This window comes from Mchenga conophoros, linkage group LG16 (assembly GCF_057382185.1).
Source record: "Mchenga conophoros isolate Kocher_MC1m ecotype Shallow Benthic linkage group LG16, M_conophoros_male_GT1.1, whole genome shotgun sequence".
NCBI classification, from domain to species: Eukaryota; Metazoa; Chordata; class Actinopteri; order Cichliformes; family Cichlidae; genus Mchenga; species Mchenga conophoros.
This window is the reverse complement of record NC_140541.1, coordinates 24,174,735-24,197,559: the sequence shown is the minus strand read 5'-3', so window position 1 is coordinate 24,197,559 and position 22,825 is coordinate 24,174,735. Positions and strand designations below refer to the sequence as shown.

The 22,825-nt window shown below is 37.2% G+C and overlaps 1 protein-coding gene across 2 annotated transcripts in view; it reads right to left on the bottom strand.

Annotated features, from left to right (window-relative positions):
• The window catches only part of fign (fidgetin), a 28,052-nt gene extending 7,611 nt beyond the window's left edge, over positions 1–20,441 (bottom strand). Inside the window, exons 1-2 of one of the 2 annotated variants that reach the window (XM_085250492.1) lie at positions 20,302–20,441; positions 19,420–19,454 (exon numbers count right to left, since the gene is read on the bottom strand). In XM_085250492.1, the coding sequence (XP_085106618.1) occupies positions 19,420–19,444 (25 nt within the window). In that variant the 5' untranslated portion in view covers positions 19,445–19,454; positions 20,302–20,441. The remainder of the gene's footprint in view (positions 1–19,419; positions 19,455–20,301) is intronic. The other variant, XM_085250494.1, reaches the window with a different exon arrangement.
• Between the last annotated feature and the right edge of the window lie 2,384 nt (positions 20,442–22,825).

The window sequence follows — 22,825 nt, the reverse complement described above, 5'->3', positions numbered from 1 at the left end:
TGTACACAGTCTCACATCTCTCATGAACACTAATCTGACCAAATGCCACAAGAAGATATGAGAGAGGATGCATTCAACTCAACTGTTTCTGCCCATTAGAATGTCTGTCTTTGTTAAAGAGGCAGTGTAGTGTTATACTGTATATTTCAGTAGGTTAAGTCCATACCACAGCAACAATCAGCTAATGTCCAGATTACAAATGCTGTCGATTCCCTTCTGACTCCCTCCCAGCTATTTGCCCACCAGCAACTCTAGACACCAGAAGCTAATTAGCGGGATGATGCTGCACTAATTGTGTTAATTTACAAGGTTTTAGTCAAAGAGATCCATGCTATAGCTCACATGGTTGTCAACCATCCAAGCTAATCATAAAGGAAAGAAAACCTGAGGCAAAAAGCCAATACATAAAAATAGCATAGCTATACTGTAGTTGAATAGAAATGTTTACCAATATGTAGAAAATGACATGTAAAAACAAATCCTGTTACTATGGAGAACAGTGATAAACTTTAAAATCTGAAACAATAAAATAAAAAAAGTCATACATGTCATACCACAAAATCTTGCAAAAAGTGTATTTAATCTAATATTTCTAATATTAATGAACTTAAAATGAAGCGTCTACACGCTTGAGAATTCCAAAAGTAGTTACTGACTAACATTACTGTGTTAGTCACTCATTATATTCCAGATCAACTGTTTTACTAGGTATGTAGGTGGGTCAAATGCAAATTAAAGAGTCTGCAGAGGAAAAAATATTTTTCCATTACAGTCTGACACCCCCTTTCTTTATTCCTCTCTGCTAATGTGTTTTCTACTGTATATATATATATATATATCTGTAAAATCTCTGTAAAATCATTCAATAGACTTCTTTAACACTCAAGGCACATTTTGTCAATAACAAAATTGCACGCAGCTTATTGAGTAAGCTTTTTCTATTACAGCTAATCCTCTCTGAACAATGTGCCACTTTGGACAAGCAAAGAAGTGCTTCTAGCGAAGCATACTTGAGATCACTGAACATCAAGTATTTTATAAAAAGGAGACCATTCAAGATGATCAAAATTCAACGCACTGCTAAAATAAAGTACATTTGCACTTACAAAAAAAAAAAGAAAAAGAAAAACTTACACCTAAACCTGGCCTAAATAAATGGGTATTACATACACCAGCAATAACACGACACATTCCAGTCTTAATTGGTATCACTGGGTGTTGAAATTGTTTGAATGCATCAACCAGTTTAATTATACTGAAACATTTATAAACAGTAGTATTTTAACGAAAATCAGAGAATGGCTTGATAAAGAACAAATGTTATAGAATGGATGATCAATGCATACCAAAAGAAAGCATATGAATAAATACTATACATAAATAAAAGGCAAATAATTACACATATAGACACTAATCCATCAAGAGGCATAAATTCATGTGTACACACACATAGCAAATTAATATAATAAGCACCTACTTTGGTTTTACATGACAACGTTGTTCTTTATTGTACCCTCATAGAAATTCAAATACAACATCCACAAGATCCTTTGTCCTTCTTTGAAATGGTATAATTACAGAGAACTCTATTAGAGGAATGTTTTCAGATAGCCTCAGGGCTTGAGCTCAAATTCCACTCATCAGCGACTCACAAATAAGGCCTTTGTTAGACTTTTCTCTGTTTGTTAATTCATTGGTCTCAATAATCCTTTATGGCATATTTAAGATGATCATTGTAAGTAAACATTTGTATTGAAAATGTGTCCAATTCTGGAGTTATTTAGTTCATAAGACATCTGACTGACCCCATGATAAAGGCAAGAATTATCTGATAAAACACATAATTGTCCTGCACAGAATAATATAGAACAATTTCAGTTATACATTATAAATAAAATATCATCAGAGAAGATCAGAAAATACATTCGGCATGTTATGCCATGCTGTGTTATGGTGTTTAATTTCAAGTTGAGTGATCATCATCGATGAAACAGAGATGCTGACCTTTTTGGGAACTATTAATCTGGTAGCCTAGGCCGTTTTTAAGCAAACAAGAGTGGGCCTCCACTCTGTCCATCCAATTTCCTAGTGCGTAAATTGGACCACCGCTTGCACAATTCTCTATTCATTACTGTGCTGCTGAAAGGAAGCACAGAGGTGGCAGAGTGGTTTTCTTTTCCTTTTTCTGTCTATGTGTGTGAGTGTGAGCGAGAGAGAGAAAGCAAAATGCCTTCCAGGAGGGTTCCCAAGCATAAAGAGCTGGACTTTCCTTCCTCTTTTTGGTTTTGGGGGAGGGGAAATCAGGGGGTTGGGGAGGTGGGGGGTGAAAGCTGTCGTAATTGAAACGCAGCCTAATCAGACTCATTACCATTTTTACCAATTTGCACCACCAAAGATGCTTATTAGGTAACTGTGTTTAATAAGCCGCTCTTTAGAAAACTAACTGTAATGAGCTCTTTAAAGTCAAACTTGAGTGTGATTATGCACTGGAAGTGTTTTGCAGAGCTAAAGCAGACTGGTACATTTAGTCATGTACAATGTCATAATTAAGCTGCACAAACTCTGCACTTCACACCACACAATAGTCCCAGCTGAGGCAGTAGACATGCTGAAAAGTATTTATAATTACTGATCATTACAACCCTGGGGTTTTCATCGCTGGACGTAAACATAATTATGGGAGCTTTTGCTTTTATTCTGCACACAGAGCTCTCTACTTGACAAGCGTGAAAATATTGCAGACAGACAGTAATTATGTTTATAAATAAAAACAAGCTGATATTCATATTCAAATTCACTGGAGATATTCTAAGTAGGGGTGGGGCAAAACATTCTAATACAATGTGAAATGGTAATCGGTATAGCTACAGTCATTCATCTCACATATCAAGTTAAGACTATTTAAACTCAATTTAGAGCTCCATGTAGCAGTAGCTCCAATCTTTGGATGGCAGAGTGCCATTTAACCCCTCATTTAGAAACGATATGCCTTCCTCAGTTACGGTCTTTTCCGCAGCTACTGCCTATACATTTCAGTCTGTCTATCCATAGTAGCAAATTACTACAGGTCTCCAGACTATCAAAGTCAAATGATGCCATATGATTCTATTCTACTCCAAACTTAAAAGGAGGAAATGACTGTACAATGTGCTTATAGTATGTTTATGCATCTTTTGAAAGTGTTTTTATAATGCCAATAATACAGGAAGATATGAGCTTGAAACCCATTGGAACAGAGGAAGCACCATTTCAAAGTAGCAAACAGGAAAACGTGTCTGACTTTAGCCTGAGCACATGTATTAACATTATCTATCTAAAACTACCCAATGCTGAGCCATTTGCACAGTTCAGATAACTAGAAACAATGTAATTTATCAATGAACCCGCTGATTTGATAGATTAACAATGAATGAGATAATTTATGTATATTACAATATTACATATTATATCTCCTGTCAAAATAAAATAAATAATGGAAAAAAACAGGTTTAAAGGAGGATTTTTAAAATTCACATTTTATTATTTATTATACTACTTTTTATCCATTTATTATTGTACTTAACTGGGTTGTTTCTGGAATATCAAAAAAAGACATTGACACCAAAAATTTAAAGAAAATGTACTGAATCGTGTTAAGAATCAAATTTTAAAAGGCAATAAAAATGTAGAAACATCTTCCACACAAAAAGTTTTGCAAATTAAGTTTATTATTAAGTACTGAAATTAATTTGATATTTATTAAAAAATGTTGTAATTGAAATTACTTGGGCTAGTTGTCAGTAATTCAAACAGCTACCCTAACTTCACATGAAATAGTCTTTATTAACAAGAATTAAGAATTAATGTAATGTGGATAACACACACACACACACACACACACACACACACACACACACACACACACAAAACAAGTTGCCATAATTGCAAGTTTCTTTAAATAGGAGTAGTAGCATTTAAGAAATTTAAACTTGTGTGATTTAATTTCAGTCACGTATTATTCAGATAAATTAAGTACAAAGATATAAAACACTTCAGTTTGCTTAGAGAAAAACATTTAATGCATCCAGGACATTTAACTTGAAATACTTTATAAAGGCCGGCAATGAGAACTCAAAGAAATTAAAACTTTAATATAATCCCACTAATCAGGATCCAGTTGGTGAAGTAATATATAAATATGGCATCAAGAATACATTTCATATATAAATTAATTATGCCATTGTTATAACTTATGGGACAACAAGTTACAATTCTACAATTCTTTCTCGTATGTGTCCATAGACATCTAATATCAAATTTAGAGGTACAAGATTAGTTAACATTTTCTTAGTTTCGAAATTGCACAAAGACTTCTCTAGGCTTTTTTTTTTTCATAATTTAGTTTTCTATTGACCTTGTCACTGCTAGTTCCTCCTGGGAAGGGCAGCAAACAGACAGCTTACCTCCTTCACACATAACTACAAAGTCATCTTTTTCTTTGCACCGGCAAAAAGGGCACTTCACCAGAGGCTTAACACACACACAAAGTTCATTTTACTCCATAAGATCTCAGTCCACTCTGTTCAGGCATCCTCACCTACCACAAAGAGTTTGTTGCGCATCATCATCATCATCCCTCACTGGTGTCCCACATGTAATCACTGCCTATCGTGAAAACACATAACCAAACTGCATGTACTATTCCCCCCACCGAGTGACATTGTCTGTGGTGGGCAAAATAACATGTGGCCTTGAATAGGAATTCACCCAAAACAATAAAATCCATCCATTTTCTTGATCGCTTATACAGCTTAGGTTTGTGGGAAGCCTGGAGCCTGTCCTTGCTGTCACAGGCGGGGTACACCCTAGACAGGTCATCGGTCCATTAGAGGCCTAACATAGAGAGACAGACAGCCACACATCTACACACCAACTCACTTGTATTAGCTAGTGTAGAGATGGCTGTCTGCTAAGATTACTTGGAATTAAGACTGTCATTACCAGTAGATTTGAATTAATAAAACTTTCAAATCTAGAATTTTTGTAACTTATCAAAACTATTTTATGTCTGACAATTTCTAAATTGCAAAGTCATGTGGTGCACCAAAGCAAACCCTCTTTCGGACTATTGCTAGGTCCAAGTCTGCATGTTTTGCACCCCTAATCTAATGCACTGGTTGCTTATTAGGTTTTTACATAAGATTATAGGATTACCATTATGAGCCAGGCATGTTAGCTAAATTATCTCAAAAACTGGTGTGGTCTATTTTGCAGAGATATAAACTAGCTGAACAAATGTGAGGCAAACTACTTGTCTTTAAAGTCATACATAATATTTTATTTAAAAAACGGTATTAACGCCAGGCATAAAATTACCATTACAATACTAGTAGACCACCTATTAATAGTCATTACTACAGTAATAGCTTAACCAAAGTGGCCCTAGTAGTTGCAATCACCATTACTGAGGTAGCACTCATTGTATGTTACTAACACTAAAGCAGACATTTAAAAACTACATCTTTCTCTATTGCTGTTATAATTGACAGTAAATTTATCGCTTACAACCAGAGATGGGTAATCTGATTACTTTTTTCAAGTAATGAGTAAAGTAAGGGATTACTATTGCAAAAACGGTAATTAGATTACAGTTACTTTCCCGTAGGAATGCTGCGTTACTGCGTTACTAAAACCGTGATTTTTTGCGAGAATGTCTCACGACAGCTGTGTTGGTGACAACAGCTGTGTGCAGATCAACAATGGATCACATATCGATTGTGGGAGAGAGTATGAGCGTGCAGCGTTTAAAGCGTGGAAGTACTGACCTTACTTTGAGTTTGATTCCATAAAAAGTGACAAAAACATTAGCGTCCATCGTGCGTGGGAAAAAAATTCTTTTTACAGCGAAAAAAAAAACGCTAAACTTCCAAGCAAGCACCGAGTGCGCAACAACATAATGGGAAATTCACAGAGAAACTCGCGGATTCTTCAACTGACCGCAGCACACCTGCACCAGGGTAAACCTCCGCCTACCCTAGTCCTGCTTTACAGGTGAAAATAGAGCAACAGGACCGCTGAGTCTTTGACTTTATTTATTTCCTGCTGTGTTTTACTTGCATCTATTTGAAAGAGTGAGTGTAAACACAAAAAATATTTTCTTTTATGTGCTGGAATGTGTAGAAAATAGGTTTAAATGTTAAACTAATTTATTCAAGTCAGAGAATGTTGCATATAATAAATTTTTTTCTTGATGCATAAAGTTAAAAGATTAAAACTGATAAAACAAGTTAAAAAAAGAGACTTTTCCATTTGATTACATTTTGTATGATGGATTATGTAGAAAAAGTAGAATTGGGCTGAAAGATCTATCGCTTTATCACCTCTTCAGGTTGTAAATCGTGTTTTTAAAAAGTAACTAACTAACTAACTAACTAACTAAGTAATTAATTACTTCTGAAAATAAGTAATCAGTAAAGTAACGGGATTACTTTTTTGCGGAAGTAATCAGTAATTAGTTACTGATTACTTTTTTCAAGTAACTTGACCAACACTGCTTACAACAAAATCACCGGTGTTGTGATTTGGCACTATATAAATAAAACTGAACTGAACTGAACCGAGCTAAGTCTAGACCTTCAAATTTGTCCATTCCATTACTCATTTGGGATCATAACATGGAACAGCGGTTTCTTAATCATGTAACTAGTGGTCTTGTGAGGGCTTTTAACATGAAGCCAGTCAGGATTGTCAAATATTTTGTCTTTACAGCTACATTTCAAACAATCAGTGGTCACTTGATTTCTGCATTACTAAGGCATGTAGAAGAACAAATGGAAGAACACCTTGTACCATCTTTACTTCCATGAAATATTGAAAATCCCAGCAAAACCAGGATTTCAAATTACAGAACCATTTTATATAAGTGCATATGTATCACTTTAACAGCATCAGACAAAGCAACTATTAAAAGGAGCAGGAGTTTGTACTTGATGAGATCTGAGTAAATGGATGGATCAACAAAACGATTAAAGTAGACTGTTGGTTTTTTTCTGCTTTGAACCAGAATTCGAAGCTCCTTTTGAATACATGTTTATTAACGTAACCATAGAAAAGGTCAATAATGTCATCTGATCTGTATTCCCTGCTTACATGGCATGATGACATAATCGTCACATGTTTATCTTTATTCAGTGTAAATCTCTATAATTTTGAAATTCAAATCTAAAAGCGTAATGCATTTTTACTATGTACTCCAAATATTCGCTCTAGGGTAACATGTATTCCACATATTTCTTTGCAATTCAGTAAATCATAGGTTGAGAAAATCTCTGAGCTATCATTTTTTCGTCTAAATGATGCTCATTAAACCATAAGTCTTCAGGCCAAGAAGCCCCTGAGGCTACATCTTCCATTACTACCCTAAGTATAGCTAAATCCACACATATGCTAAACTAACAGCCCTCCATGCACAAGTAAAACTTGTACAGTGAATATAACTAAGACAATTACAGGAGAGAGCCTTCATAGTGTTCTGTAGTGCATAATACTGATGAATACTCAAATGGCTTGTTAGTCAAAAGAACACAGTCATTGAACTCAAGCACTGGGTGAAGCTTGTTTAACCATAGAGCACACATACAGTAGAAGCAGTGATCTTGCAAGCCTATATGAACTTTGCTACTCCACTCCTCAAGGGATCACTTACACACTTCAAAAGAGAAGAGAGGCAGATTGTGACCTTGATACACGAAGGCTCATTGACCAAAAGCTATTCAGTAACATTTTCATTCCCAAACGTCCTGTTACCCCAAGGAACTCCCCAGTCCAAGAGGAACAAGAGTATGGAAAAAAGCAAACAGTAAGGTGTAAATTTGGGTTATTTATTTATTAGCTTGTTTTCTTGTTTCTGTGATTTTTATCACTTGTACTTTAATGTAAGGTATTGAACTGGTCTCGCCGAAAACCTGCTACTTGAATTAGAAAACAACAAGCTAAGCCCCTTTGGAAATTAACAGATTATCTTGTTCACTGGTCCAGTCACAACTGTGATTGCTTTCCACTTCCAAATATTAGGCTTTTAGCCATATTAACCTGGTTAAGACATCAATGCAATGACATTATTAAAAAAAGGTAATTGTTCCCAATGCTGAGGCACAAATCAGAATTGTTTTTTATTTTCCTTTTGATCAAATTCCAAATGACACAATCAGTTGGGGTATTTGAACCATTCATTGGATGGCCGCTGTTTTAAATCGCTAGACTGCCAATGGGGAGCCATCCATTGTTATATATTACTGGTCAAAAAAACCCAAAAAACAAACTAAAAATCAAAACCCTAAAACAAATCAAAAAAGGAGCGACAAAACGTATTTAAATTTGCCCCAAGTCATTCCCTACAGAATTCAGTCTAAAAGCACTTATGGAAAAGGAAATGGCCGTTATTTTTGCATACACTAGAAATCCAAGGCCATCTGTTGTTCTATTTACTATTTCTTACACATTGAAGTGATTAAAAGTTCAAATTGAACTCTAATTGAAAATAGCCAAGTGAACAGAAAAAGGATGTTTGCCTGTAACTGCTGTCAGCCTTTCGCTGAAGCATTCTGAAGCATTCTGTGATATCGACTGCAAGTCTCAAAGAAGGTCACTTCTCCAACACAGGCCAGACAAAAGGTGAAATGAGACAACTGAAGCAATCTTAGGTCAATATGAAATAGAAATCTCTCAGCTATACTGTAATAAAGTTACTGAAGTGAAGTAGTGAAGGGGAACTTTTACAAGGAAAGAGCTGTCCAGGAGATTGGTTCGCCCACTGGCAAACAATGGCTTCTACTGTAAGAGGTGGCATGGTGAGCACAATACCCTGGAAATGCAATAGGACATTTGTTTTTAAAAGTGTGTTTAAATTCAAATGTAATTTGGAAGTTTTATGCAAGTGATGAAAGCAATGCTCTGGAAAAAAAAGGGTGTAAATCTTTTAATATTCCACTGTAGTGGTTTTAAAGTGACAAACCAAGAATACCTGCTTAGATCAGTTCTTATTGCAGCTGGACCGTAAAAACAAATCCAATGACAGTATAGGAGACGATTTGTTCAGTGTTTTATACAAATAACTTTAATATGACTGTTATATTTAAATATTAGTAATATTTACAGTGATGTGAGGGAGGATACCAACATCTTTCACTTAACAGCAAACAAATATTGGAACAAGTAAAACATAAAGACACTGACAACTTTATGAAGTATCCATTCCTCCTTATAGAGTTCAGAACTTGAATTGTGAAAAATAAAAGACAGCACAACTATTTTTATCTTCAAGCATATTCAGTTTAGATTATATACACAAACACCTGTTGAGTAAAATGCAGAGACACTGAGTGAACGTGATTTTCAACCTGCCCTTTGATGCACAGTGTTCTCCAACATACTTCCAGAATAAAATTCTATGGCTTGTTCATAACCAGAGTTTTGTAATTTTTCAAGCTGGCCTTGACACGACCTCTTTAAGTAATCCAATGTGAAACAAATGAAAAAGGGAGAACTTTTTTAAAAAAGCAAGTGAAAAAAATAGTTATTTTTTAAAAATCTGATAATAATTTAGAAAACACCTAAAATCCTTTTGCTGCCAGATCTCTGGATTGTTTCTTATGTGTTAGGGTTTCTCCATAAAGCAGGATCATATTTTGTCAAATCACAATTTTAAATCTTCTTGCTTTATTATAAAAATCAATTTAGAAAAAAAACATTTTGATATAAATTTTGCATGTGACAATAGCAGGATAATATGACCTTTCAACATAAGGTAACGTTATGGAAAACGCATTATGGATTATTGAAAAAGTCCATATTAGCATTCATTTTGTATCTCTGTACAGTACATATCATCATTTAAAATTCCCATTACAATGGTTCTACGGAAATTTCATGACATCAAATGAAGTTCAGCCCTGTAAAACTCAAAATCATGAAATTATTTTATAGGGCTTAAACGTTTGTAATAGGGTTTAAATTCCAGATATCTGTGGTTGGAATAAATGCTTATCTTCTGTATAGATGACTGTTGCAACTATATCCATGCTTAAGAAGGGTAATAGTGTAGTGTACTTTAGTGTAATTCTAATACTTTAATTTTTCCAAAAGCAGAAATGAGTGAGGCAGTATAGTGCAATTGTAAACCAGTGTGAGGAAAGTGGGAGATGGGGAGCCTTCAGAGTGTTTTGACATAAATGAGACATGAATGCAGAAAGGGATGTGAAATGAGAATTATTCCAGAGCATTCCTTAATAGATTATGAAATGAAGGAAAGAAAAAAGGTCAATCTGTGTCACAAAGCAACTGTGAAAAATAAATGAGGTAATTAATAGAAATTGAGAGGTGCGCATTAAAACTATTTCTACATTTTCTTTGTTCGACTAACACTTTTCAAGGGTTATAAATCCATTCCTTGAGAAAGTTCAGAGATGTGAATTATACACTACAATGCGTTAAGTATCACAAACAGGATAAACAGGCACAAAGATCTCCAGCATTTCATTATGTCGACTTAATACGCGGTTCTTTATACCGTTTAAAATAATGATTGCTCCGCATTGTGCTGTATTCGCATGTTCAGAGTTCAAGCAATTTAAAGCTAATTAATTAGACACAATTCTATTAAGAAACAAATCCCACTCATCAATATACACAACCTAGGGTCACCCATTGCCCAAATGTGAATTGGGTCTTGGACCACATGGACTAGAGAATAGCACAATAGCACTATTAGACCTCACAATAAACAGTTTGGCATGGATATATTCGATGGAGCACGAACTCATCAGTGCTGATGGATTTTACTTCCCTTGACAGAAAGCAGGACCGTCGCTTAGAAATATAGCTTTCTCTTCAATGGTCACTGTAAGAAAATTGGTGAGGAGTTTGATATCCAAGCTAACAAATGGTCGTGTCTTACTATATACATAACACAGCAGCACTGTGCTTTATGTTATTCATCATCAAATATTGAAAGACAACTGTTCGTCCCTCTGCGATTGTAAACATGTGCTAAGATTCTTCCTGCAATGTGCCAAACTACACAAAGCGTATTAAATTTAAAAAGAAAGAAATGAATTAATTCATTGAATTAATGTTAATTAATGTTAATTAATTTACACATATTGTTATAATGTGTCTGAATTTAGTAAAGATGGGTGACTAAAAGGCTTTTCAAAAAATACTGAGGATATATTCAATAATCTGCGTGATGTTGTGTCTTACATGGGGCGATCGTGGCTCAAAGAGTTCCCGGTTCGTCTTGTAACCGGAAGGTTGCTGGTTCGAGCCCTGGCTCGGACAGTCTCGGTCGTTGTGTCCTTGGGTAAGACACTTCACCTACCGCCTACTGGTGATGGCCAGAGGAGCCGATGGCGCGATATGGCAGCCTCGCTTCTGTCAGTCTGCCCCAGGGCAGCTGTGGCTACAACTGTAGTTTGCCTCCACCAGTGTGTGAATGTGAGAGTGAATGAATAGTGGAATTGTACAGCGCTTTGAGGGCCCCGAAAAGTGCTATATAAAATGCAATCCATTATTATTACGTCTTCTGTTCTTAAGTTTTTCTTAACAACTATTGTGCCCTAAATTTTAATTAATCTGATTTATGTTGATACAGCCAAAAAAACCCCTGAACAAACAAGCAAACACCAAAAAAACAGCTTTGATTGTTAAATGTTCTCTGCTTTTGCCCATCGCCCATGTGCTGCTTGTTCTATTACAATGAATGTTTGAAAGAGGAAAGTAGGCACAAGTCCTTCTGGCAGAAATGTGCAATAAAAAAACATTTACTCCTCTGTTTATTTGTTTTATTTTTGTTTTATTTTTTTTCCTTTTTTCCAGGTTTATGTGTGGATAGTTAAATAAATCTGCCTCTGGCTAGTATGAGCTCCCATGATGAATGGTGCACAGAGTGAACATACAGTAAAGTATACCGGTCCACTTTGTAGAAGGCAGATTGTACAGCCGTGCTCATTTGGGTATGCATGAAATAACAATACTCTACTGGGAGCATTCTAACTTTCAAACACTTGGGGTCAACTACACGAGCAGATTCCACATGTGCAGCCTGTGGCCACTGAGGTCTGGAATCTACCTCCCTCCTGGCTGGGTGACGTTGCATGTTCTATTTCAAGACCGAGGGTTGAAGTGAGGCTGCAGGGAGTGTAACACTGACCCATATGACCTGTGGCCTAGAAAAGCTGCCTGAAGCTCTGCACACTAAAAACTCCTCACTCCTTTGCTACAGCTTTTCAAAGGCAAACAAAACCTTTGCACATAGCATGTGTCTTTTCATGCCAAATGATTTGCATCCTTTTTATTCACATCTTTGAACTGTTGTCACTGTATTCCGCGCTGTTGTGGAGCCTGATGCTCACTCTCTGAGGTCTCAAGTGGGAAGAAAGAAAGGAAGCCAAAGCAAAACTGCTTTACTTTCAGGCTCAGTGTCTACAGGCCACATGTCTCCAGTCATCTGTCACTAGTTTACATACATACTATGACACTTCCTCTCTCTGTGGGAACCCGTTGTCACCACTTGGCCGCCAGCAGAGGCTGACTGGGTGCTAGATGGGTCTCCCCCAGGTACCTCTAGGGAGCCACATTAGACCTAACTGACAGACTGACAGGCGCGTGCGCACACATACACACACACATGCACACACACACACGCATACACACACACACAGTCCATCCCTTGCCCAAAACACTCCCTCCTCCTACAGTACACCAGCTCGCATGCTCCCAAGGCATGGCACACTTTGCATGAAGCAGTGACTTTGCTTTACATCAATTTTTTCAGACATAAAATTATTTTTTCACCCCTCTAGCCTCTCCATGCTACATGGAAGTTTTGAAATGAATAATGGAAACAACAGAGCTGAAGACTCATGGGATCCATTTAAAGATGTGGGAGAGGCGATGCAGTCAGGGGCTTGTGCTGCAGAAACATCACGCTCCAAGTAAATGAATTTACTATTGTTCCGTACCATATAGAAATGCTGCGTGCAGGTCGAATAAAGCCAACAATGATATAATAATATATTTTCCTTCCAAAGGACAACATTAGAGTAAATATATATCAATAAAAACACTTCAAACTTATATTTCAACCAAGTAAAAAGATAATCTGTGACTTGGATACAGTGCAGCAAACGTCGTCTAAAAGTATGAAACCATTCTGCTGTCTACAGTTACAAGACTATACTACAAGCAGGTATCACAAACAGAACACAAGGTTTTCTTTACTGACAGCAACATCCTAGACAGACAAATGGACAAATGGCTTGATTTCCGTTGCGAAAGTGGGAGTTTCAACTATGTTTAGCTATTCTCAGCGAAACCTTCGTTTGCCATTTCCACCTTGCCTCCCCAGATACTTGCGGTGGATGTGAGCAAGCGAGTGTGGGGCAGTCCACTATAACAGCTATTTTAGAGCATGCAAAGTCAACACGACTCCCTGAGGTGATTTCCTGATAATGAACACAAAAGAGGTGTCAGCCCTCATAAAGCTCAGTGATGATGCTGAACTCTCGAACGTTCATTTCTTGCGCTCCTTCGTCTCCTGATTTAAATTAATCTAATACCAGGCGGACTCTAAGAGGGACTGTCAAATAGGCCATATGCAAGACAACAAGGCTTTCCGGGACTATTCACTTAAGAGTTAGAAACAGCTTTATGAATTTAACTTATCTACATTTATTATTAAACAATAGTCACACAACGAGTATTTTTTTTTCTTTCTTTCCCCACATATCCAGTCTTCCCGATTTACTTCTGCGCAGACTGCTGTGGTCACACTACAGTGTCACTGCAGACACCTGCTGCCTTTGCCGCAGCCTGACACCTTAAACCTTCATGGCAGCATATACTCAACCTTCTATCCCCCCTTCCCCTTCCCTCCACTCATCCTCATCTCCCTCCTCTCCACATCATCAGGCAAACTTCAACGCACGCTCTCGACCCTGGCACTCAAGGCTCCCTCTGCTAGCTCCTGGCACAATGCCAGCCCGGCAGTCACCGGACTCCACGGAGGATGAATGAGTCGCTAAGAACTTTAAGGAAACCACTGATAGCTCACATCTCATCTGATCATCGTTTTAGCTAAATGCCTCAAATTGATATCTGAGACAATTAGCCTCAGGTGTGATGAAAAGGGGATGAAAAAAAAACCAGTAAAAAAGATGAACTCTTATATTCAGAGCTAATGTGTGCATGCTCTTGAATATAATTTTTGAAGTTTATACAAGGATGTGTTCCAGTCTATGAATTATAACACTATTATATTGTCATTATGACGATTGCAAAGTAAAATGGTTTTGACACATTGTTAGTCTGTGAGAGAAATTTATTTAAAATGACTTAAAAAAAAAAGAAATCCAAATTAAATTTAGAGCAAGCTACATTTAGAATCACAGTAGCAGGATCAAAGCCAGTCAGCTGTTATCACAATTAAATATTGATTAGGACAAGCCAACACCAAGACAAATGTGACAATTTACACAAAAGAAGTAGGGTATTTACCACTAGGAATAACCTATAATGAGTCTGACAAACGTGGTGAAATGAAATAGTATTTAAGGTTGTCTAGTTGCATGGGCTTTCAGTGAAATCAGTAGAATGATGGCCTCGATTACCAGTTTAATCAGACACTGGTTTGTGAGAACACAAGTGGAATTTCAATACAGCAAAAATATTGAGTTTTTTTCTTATCCTCTAGTGAAAGGCTTGCTCCTCTTTCACAATAAAAAAACCTCCCCAAAAGCAAGCACAAAAAAGAAAACACCTTGGAAGAAGGACAGGAACAAACACCACTCTTCACCAAGGTTATTCAGTGATAAGCAACAGTACTCAGGCATACAATGACAGCTCAGAGTGCCAGCTATTTTCAAAAATCATAGAATTGTAGATTTTGTTAATCATACTCCTTAAGTGTTGGGTATTCACTGCCTCTGAGTAGCAGTAAATTATCTGGCTAAAGAAATAAATTAAAGTTATGGAAGCAGATTCAGTCATAAGGACATAATGTTGTTATTTCTCAGAGAGGAATAACATCCTCGAACTGTCATCTAGAGTTGTCTGCTGCCTCTTCATTCAGACCTTGCTCATAAAGCACCTGAATGACATTCTCAGTCAATCAATTATATTTTGTATTATAAATGTAATTATAAAACGCTTGAGAGATGTAAAGAAAGCTACATTAACAGATGAAAAACACGGGAAAGCAACAGTTCTCTTTGCAAGACGCAGACACTATTCAGAAAGAGCCACAAAACAGTCTGGGCAGAAACCAAATCTTTTTGGTCGGTTAGAAATAAAGAATTTTGCATGACTAATTAAAATGTAAACAGTGTAATGAGGACATCAGTGATTTAGGCAAACGTCTCTGTGGCTGCCACTGGGGGTATGATAATTACAGAGGCAAATCTATGAATGCACATGAATCTCCTACAAGTCCAGATTAAAAGCCTTAGTGCTAAACCTAGTTTAGTACACCTGGGAATTGTCTATTCTAGCCAATCCCCAACAGGCGCTGAACTGCCTTCTCTTCTTATGAGTGTAGAGACACCTCATGTGAAGGAGATGAAACAAAGCCCTTGTTTCAGTGTGCTGGAAATGAGAAGAACAAGGTCTTTAAGGCAACAAATGCTATACTGTGTAAATAAGATGCCTGGCAATGAGGGCCTAGACAAACCTGCCCCTGCAACGTACCCTATGAAAGTGTTGCCATTATAATTAGCCATTTGCTGAATCCTAAGCTCTGTAATCATATTATGCTTTATGGTATGGATCGTAATGATATTATAGCATGTTTATGCAAGGACCAGTGTCTTTAAAGATAGAACAGGGCACCGTGTCCATCCTCAAACTGGTCCTCAACATACACAAAGAAAAACAGGCTGGCTGACCTGCAAGCACACAGACACACAAAAGCGCCACTGCACATTTTTTTTTGACTGAAAAAATAAAACAAACTGCAATAAACAAAGGAACTCTAAAGGGCCGTTTAAATTACAGACAGTAGTAAAGCAGACTCTGAATATCTGTTCGCTTCTTTAATATAAAGCCAGCATTGTTTTATCAATTACTACCTGTTAAACTAAATTAATGTCAGAGTATTTTGTTAGAATTAGAAAAAAATGTGACAGGCCCGCAGCTAAGAGACATATGAAGGGTAAGTACAAGCAGCCAATAGTAGGCACATGCATTTTAGAAAATGTCTATGCCATATGCTGTCACTCAGAGGGAAAAAAAACAAGTCTGAGCAGACAGTCACTGTGTCTAAATGAGATGGTAGGAGGAGGAGGAGGGAAGAGAGAGGGAGGATGTCAAGGATTCACGGTCCTTCATCTTTGCAGTAGAGCAAACACGTCCCTCAGTATAGCAACAGACAGCTGCCTCCACCTTCTAATGCAGTCCAACTTAAATCACTGCAAGAATTGTCAGTGCAGAGTGAAACACACACAGATAACATAGCAAGCTGCCATAAGGGAAACGACAGAGATGTGGATACAAGTGAGGAGACGAACAGAGAAAGAAACAAAGAGAGAGGAGGGGGAACATGTTAAAGATTGGAGGGGGGTTTTTTCTGTCCCTTTGGCTTGAGTCTTACTCCGTTGGGGGACTCCCTTGCTTTTTATATGAAAAACAGGAAAGACACCACTTAACATATTTTCTGAAAGATGACAATCCTGCACTGATCTGGTACAACACACTGTAGTCAAGGGGCTGAATGGGATTTCATCTAGTTACCGACAAATAGATCAGTCTGTAAAGATGAGCATTTCATCTATTTACAAAAGCCCTGCAGACATCCCACGGGGTGTTTACAGAGAGTCAGCTCAAGGTATTCAGGGGCTGGCTTTAATTGTTGTGATTAGTACATATATAAAGTGTCAGTTCCACCACACACCACTTCCCTAAGGTAATAGTTTAAACCGTGCTGTCAATTTTAGTGATCACTAGTAATGTTACACACTTTAGATTATAGACAGAACATTTAGAGATTTAGAGAAGCTAAATTGATTCACAAGGACAAGATGCATTCACAAGATGCACAGTCATAATTATTTTTTGCTTCATGTTTGTGTACTTATATTACTTAATTATAGATGTACTCAACAAGAAATCAAGAAATCACCTGTTGTTTTAATTTGTTTACACTGTGTTTCAGGAAACCTGTTTAGATTTATGTGACGCTATTAGCACATATAAAGAAGCAGCAGTAAAATAAGCAAGAAAAAAAAGTGAAATATCCAAATTGTTTTTAAAGTATGATTAAAAAACCCAAACATTTTATTACATTGCACTGCAGTGTGGAAAAGAAATGGATTTCTTTGACCACCATTAGCAAGGAATCCCTTTGTCAATATTTCTATATCCTTCTGCCATAAAGTACATGCAGTTTTTTTTAGTTTACTTCATGCAACTTCTTGTTATTCTTTGCACTCACTCTTAAAAGTGTGAACATGTGTGACATAAGGCAAAGTAGGTGATGAAAACAGGAGTCAAAACTGAGACTTGTGTCAAATAGCAGCTTAGGTTGTTATCATAAGTGCTATCCTATCAGAAATAAACAGAGCTGTCAGCTTCTTTTCTATGCACAACAGAGGTGTCTGGGGTTAAGTAAGGATCTGCAAGAATCGGCTAACACGCTGCAGGAGCTCATACATGGAACCCTTCCAGGGTTTGAATCCTGATAAGTATGCTCAGGTTGAGTAAGAAGGCTATTTAGTGTGTACAAATACTGTAAATTTATCAAGATAAAACCATAAACCCACCTCTGAAGTCATAATAGCCACAAAAATTATACTGTAGGTGTAAACCTCCAGGAAAATGCATGCGTTGCGATATATATATATATATATATATATATATATATATATATATATATATATATATATATATATATATATATATATATATATATATATATATATTTAAATTGTCAGTTAAATTACACAAGTCTATCATTTGAAATCATACATTTAAAGATCGTATACACTGTACATGACATTTAGATTACAAGCTCTGGCTACAGATTAAATAAAATATATTTTTTAATGTTTAAAACTAAGTGTAGTCTCAGCCAGTGTGCATGTCAGAGAAGCTCAGACCAAAAGTCTGCAATAAAAATACCTACCACACATGGGGTATAAATATGAAAAACATTTTTTTTTTAAAATCAAACCGACAAAATTAATACCCACTTAAAAAAAAAACACATTACAACCAAACACTCAAACATAATGAACGTGGCGGTAATGTACATTTTTTCCACTGAGTGACGGATGCTGGAATGCTGTTATTTTTGAAGAGGAATGAAAACATACTTCAGCTCACTGCTGATGATGTTAATTTCCTCTCAAAGCAAAACATGCAAATGAAATGTGCGAACACAATTAAGTAAATTGTTCTATGGAGGTGGAAAAGGTTCACTTAGGACAAAGTGTTTGAAAAAGAGAGAAAGCACACAACTTGTTACTTCACTGACTTTGCGTTCATTTACTGGCTTTTCACGAATCATTTCCACTTTATCATAAATGACAGCATTTTTTTATACGTTGCTTGTGAACTAATTTGTGAGGAAATACGATATTGTTTCACCTGTAGGTCTTTCTGGATTGTGACAGCTAAAGATAAAAGCAGTGTGTGTTTTCCTTAAACTTGGGTTACTTGGGTTATCTCATCAGGTATTTTGTAATGTTGAAACAAGACAGCAAGCTTGTATTACCAGTAGTTTTGTTGTATAAATTATTTTAGATCATGCTTCATAACTATAGTATATTTGTGATGCAACCTGATTACTGTGGAACCATGACAATATATTTATGTTCTAACAACTCTGAAGACACCCATTAATTCAAAGCCATGTCATAAATCTGAAAATAAACTATGTTTAAAAAATGCAATTTTCTAGATGGGCAAATATTTCTATTTATGGTTAAACTATACTATAAAATCAGACTCCATATAAGAATTGCTGGTAGGTTTGAAATGAGAGCTCTTAATACTAATTTGTAACCCTAACAAAAGAAGTCATATTGTTAGAGTTATGCATGCAAGGAAATGAAAGCAGGGAAAGGACAAAGAAAAATGAAAACTGGACATCAAGTATGTCAATTACAGAAACCAAACCAATTAAAATGGGGGCAAATTTCTTAACCTACACAAGGCACTTTGAACTTAATTGATAATGCCACTTGTACAAAATTAATATCACGATGTACCCTCGTCTATGATCTACAATCATTAAATTATTTAACCTAAATCAAGTAAACTTCTGTAGATGAACCAGGCATGCACAAAGAAAAACACACACACACACACACATTTACTGCAATGGAAGCCTTTTTTCAAATATGACAATTAAAAATAATAATATTAAAGATAATTACAAATTGAACATACCATATATACTGGTGCTAGTGATCATGTCTTCAAGCCTAAAAACAAGAGGAGAGGGAAAACAGCAGAAACGGAATTTTCACGAGGAGGAATTCCAAAGGTTGCTTCTCATTACAGCCACTTTTTGCTCAGCTATCGGATTTCACAACTTTCAAAACGCACGGTCCCCTTTTCTTCCTGTAGGTATTCATTTAGAGCGTATAATTAAGAATAATAAAAACGAAGAAGAACGCATCGTGCGACTCATATTTTTCGAAGCAAAAAAAAAAGAAAAGAAAAAAAGAAAAAGCCCTGGAAGGAGACGCAAAAGCCACACAGGCGCGGCTGGAGGCTGTCACTTCTTGCGCGAGTTGAAACAAGAGAATAGGAAGCATGTGAGAGACTGTGGATGACACAAAACACACATTCTTCATGCCGCCCATTAGAGGAAGAGGCTAAACCAGCGTGATGCCCCCTCCCTTTACTTTTAAAATAGATTACTTGCCAGCAGTTGTCCCACTAAGCGCGCAATGACAACCCATCTATTAACCACCCGCCTGCGGTTATCGCGGCAAGTTTTATTCAGGCTGACATGCAAAAACTTCTCGTTGCAGGGAAGTTATTTTGGAGACTGGATTCAGCCGTGCGTGTAACCTTCGCTTCACACAACGGAGTGTTGCACGTTAATTGTAAAGTCCCTTTCCAACTTCATAATCTTCTTTTGGTATTTTCTAAAGCAGCGGCCGGTAATTTTGATTCGAAGAACGCAGAATGATTGGCCACAGACTGCGCTGCAGCTCTGTGACGCGCGACACCGTCTCTCTCGCTGCGAGCATTTGTGCGTGCAGAGCTGCTCCGTTTCTCTTTTTAATTGTTCGCATCACTGAGAGACATAACAGGACTTACCTGTGTAGGTGACAGGGCAGCGTCAGGGTTTATAGTACCATCGATCCAGTGAGTGTGCAGATGAATGGCTCGCTGGGGTTAAGCGTGGCTGCTCACGATTTGAAACCATTCCAAGTTAGTGAGGTGAAGACTGACCACAGCCTCTGCCATGTTGGAATTCCAAACCCTGGACAGCTGCTCCACTGACTGAAGGCAGTACGCTGCACACTGCGCATGTTCTGTCCGGCGAGAGCCAAATTCAAAGAGAATGAGCCTTAATGAGCAGCAGTTCACTTGTAGCCTATCATGGCAAAAATTTTGCTCTGGGGCAATTTGACGTATTAACTATCTAATTATACTTCTGCAAGCACTGCTGAGAACTCGTTGGCACTGTGTATGTGTGCTGCTGTAAACACTCTTCTGAGCCACATGTGTATTTGCACATTTATTCAACTGTAGGTATGATGCGTAATTCGTTTGGCTTTGCATACATTTTACATATACAGAGTCAACAATGAGAATGAAAAGCATCTGTTGTTTTCCAGGTCATACACCAAGCGTATCAGCTGCTTTTTCTGCCATTGTTGATCCAAATGATGGCATGAATAATGTGAATAACCACATGCAGTGCATCAACAGTGCACTGGTTTAGGGTAAGAAAATATTAAGCAATACGTAGACATATGCATGTTTGCTGGGAGTACGAATTTACAGCGAGCAGCAGGTAGTTAGACACTGTAGTCTATGCAAAGTGCCTTGCAACCTCACACTGAAAAGAAGACTGGAAACCAGTGCATCAAGCCTAGAAGAAATCACATCTTTACCCTTCACATAACCCCCCATAAAACTGAAATTCATTTACACTATTAGGTATATATATAGATCTATATATTGTATATAGATATATAGATCGATACAAATCAATGAGCTATCAGTGCTGGTGCTGGTAAATCTTTTTAATTTCAAACAGAACTAACATAGTTGTTTCCCATTGTTTCCTAAAATGAACTAAAAGCCATCTTATTGTAATTTGTATCAAACTGGCAACTACCAAGGCATGTTTTTGTGTGGCGTAAACTGTTATCTTCCTTTCATTGTCATGATGTATATTTTAGCAGGTTACTCTCAAACTATTCACTATGATCTGTATTATCTGTGGCCTTGAAAAAAGAAGGTGATCTCTTTCCATTGGGGTAGTGCTGCAGAAAGACCCTGGTTAGACACATGATATGAGGTTTGGCACCAGAAGTCGCATTATGCCCTCTCATCTCCATACTCAAGGCCCTGGGAGTGATGCATTGATTTAGCCTTCAGTACTCCCTTGACTGCACCATGCTAATTCCAACTGCATAAACTCTTTGGAGAAATCCTACCCATAAGGCAGGACATGGAGCAGCCACTGAAACTCTCTGGGAAATGGCAGTTTAAGCTCATACACTCCAGAATCGTTTGCTACTGCTGCATGGAAGTCTATTCTGTTAGAGATGATATGAAGAAAAATGCCTTGATGACAGAAGTCAATTCAAATACATTCTGCTGCTGATTATTGACAGAGGGGGCTCAGATAATTTTCTAATAATAGGAGAACAATGTCTCAGATTACCAAAACTGAGTGTCCATGCTTGTAGGAGCGGCCAGTGAAAATCTCTCTGTGTTGTGGAGGTCACGGTGAAAACAACAGCAGTGCATATCCATGTGTAGCTTTGTCCGGTGTCTCCTTCCTCATATGGGCATGTTCAGTATGTGCCTTTGTCCTTGTGTCAGCAGGCAGGACATTCTAAATTATTTTGCTCAGCTGCCTCCCTGAACTCTTGCTACAGCACGTCAATACACACATCATGCAGACACCTGCACATACAGCTACATGGAGCACAGTTCATGTCCATCACACACTTGAATCCTTGACACATATCAAACCCTCAGAAAAAAAAAGGTTAGCCAGATATGATTTTATCTATCTATCTATCTATCTATCTATCTATCTATCTATCTATCTATCTATCTATCTATCTATCTATCTATCTATCTATCTATCTATCTATCTATCTATCTATCTATCTATAAAATTTATGTATTTGAGTTTCTAAAAAGGATATATTCAGTATATTCATTTATCTCACAGAATAACATCAGTTTAAAAATTATAATGCTCATGCTTGAACACTTTTGAAGTATAAAAAGTTTATAAATTTAACATGCTCACACAGACACACAAAATGCACACACACACATAAGTGTGCACACGCACGCACGCACGCACGCTCACGTGCACACACACACACACACATACACACGCAAGCTGAAATTGTTCATTTCCCCAGGAATGAGGTTAGGGGTTTACATGGCATGTGACTGGCTGTTTTTTAACCTTCTGCCTACAGACTCTCATGTCATGTGTGATCACTTCAGCAATGTTGCTGGGCATTTATTTTTCTCTGCCATGAAACACTGACTCTGGAGAAACCAGCTGCATGCACCGGGGCATACAACTTGATGTAACAGTTTAAATTCCCCAGATCAGTGGTTTGGAGAGTTATTGACTGAG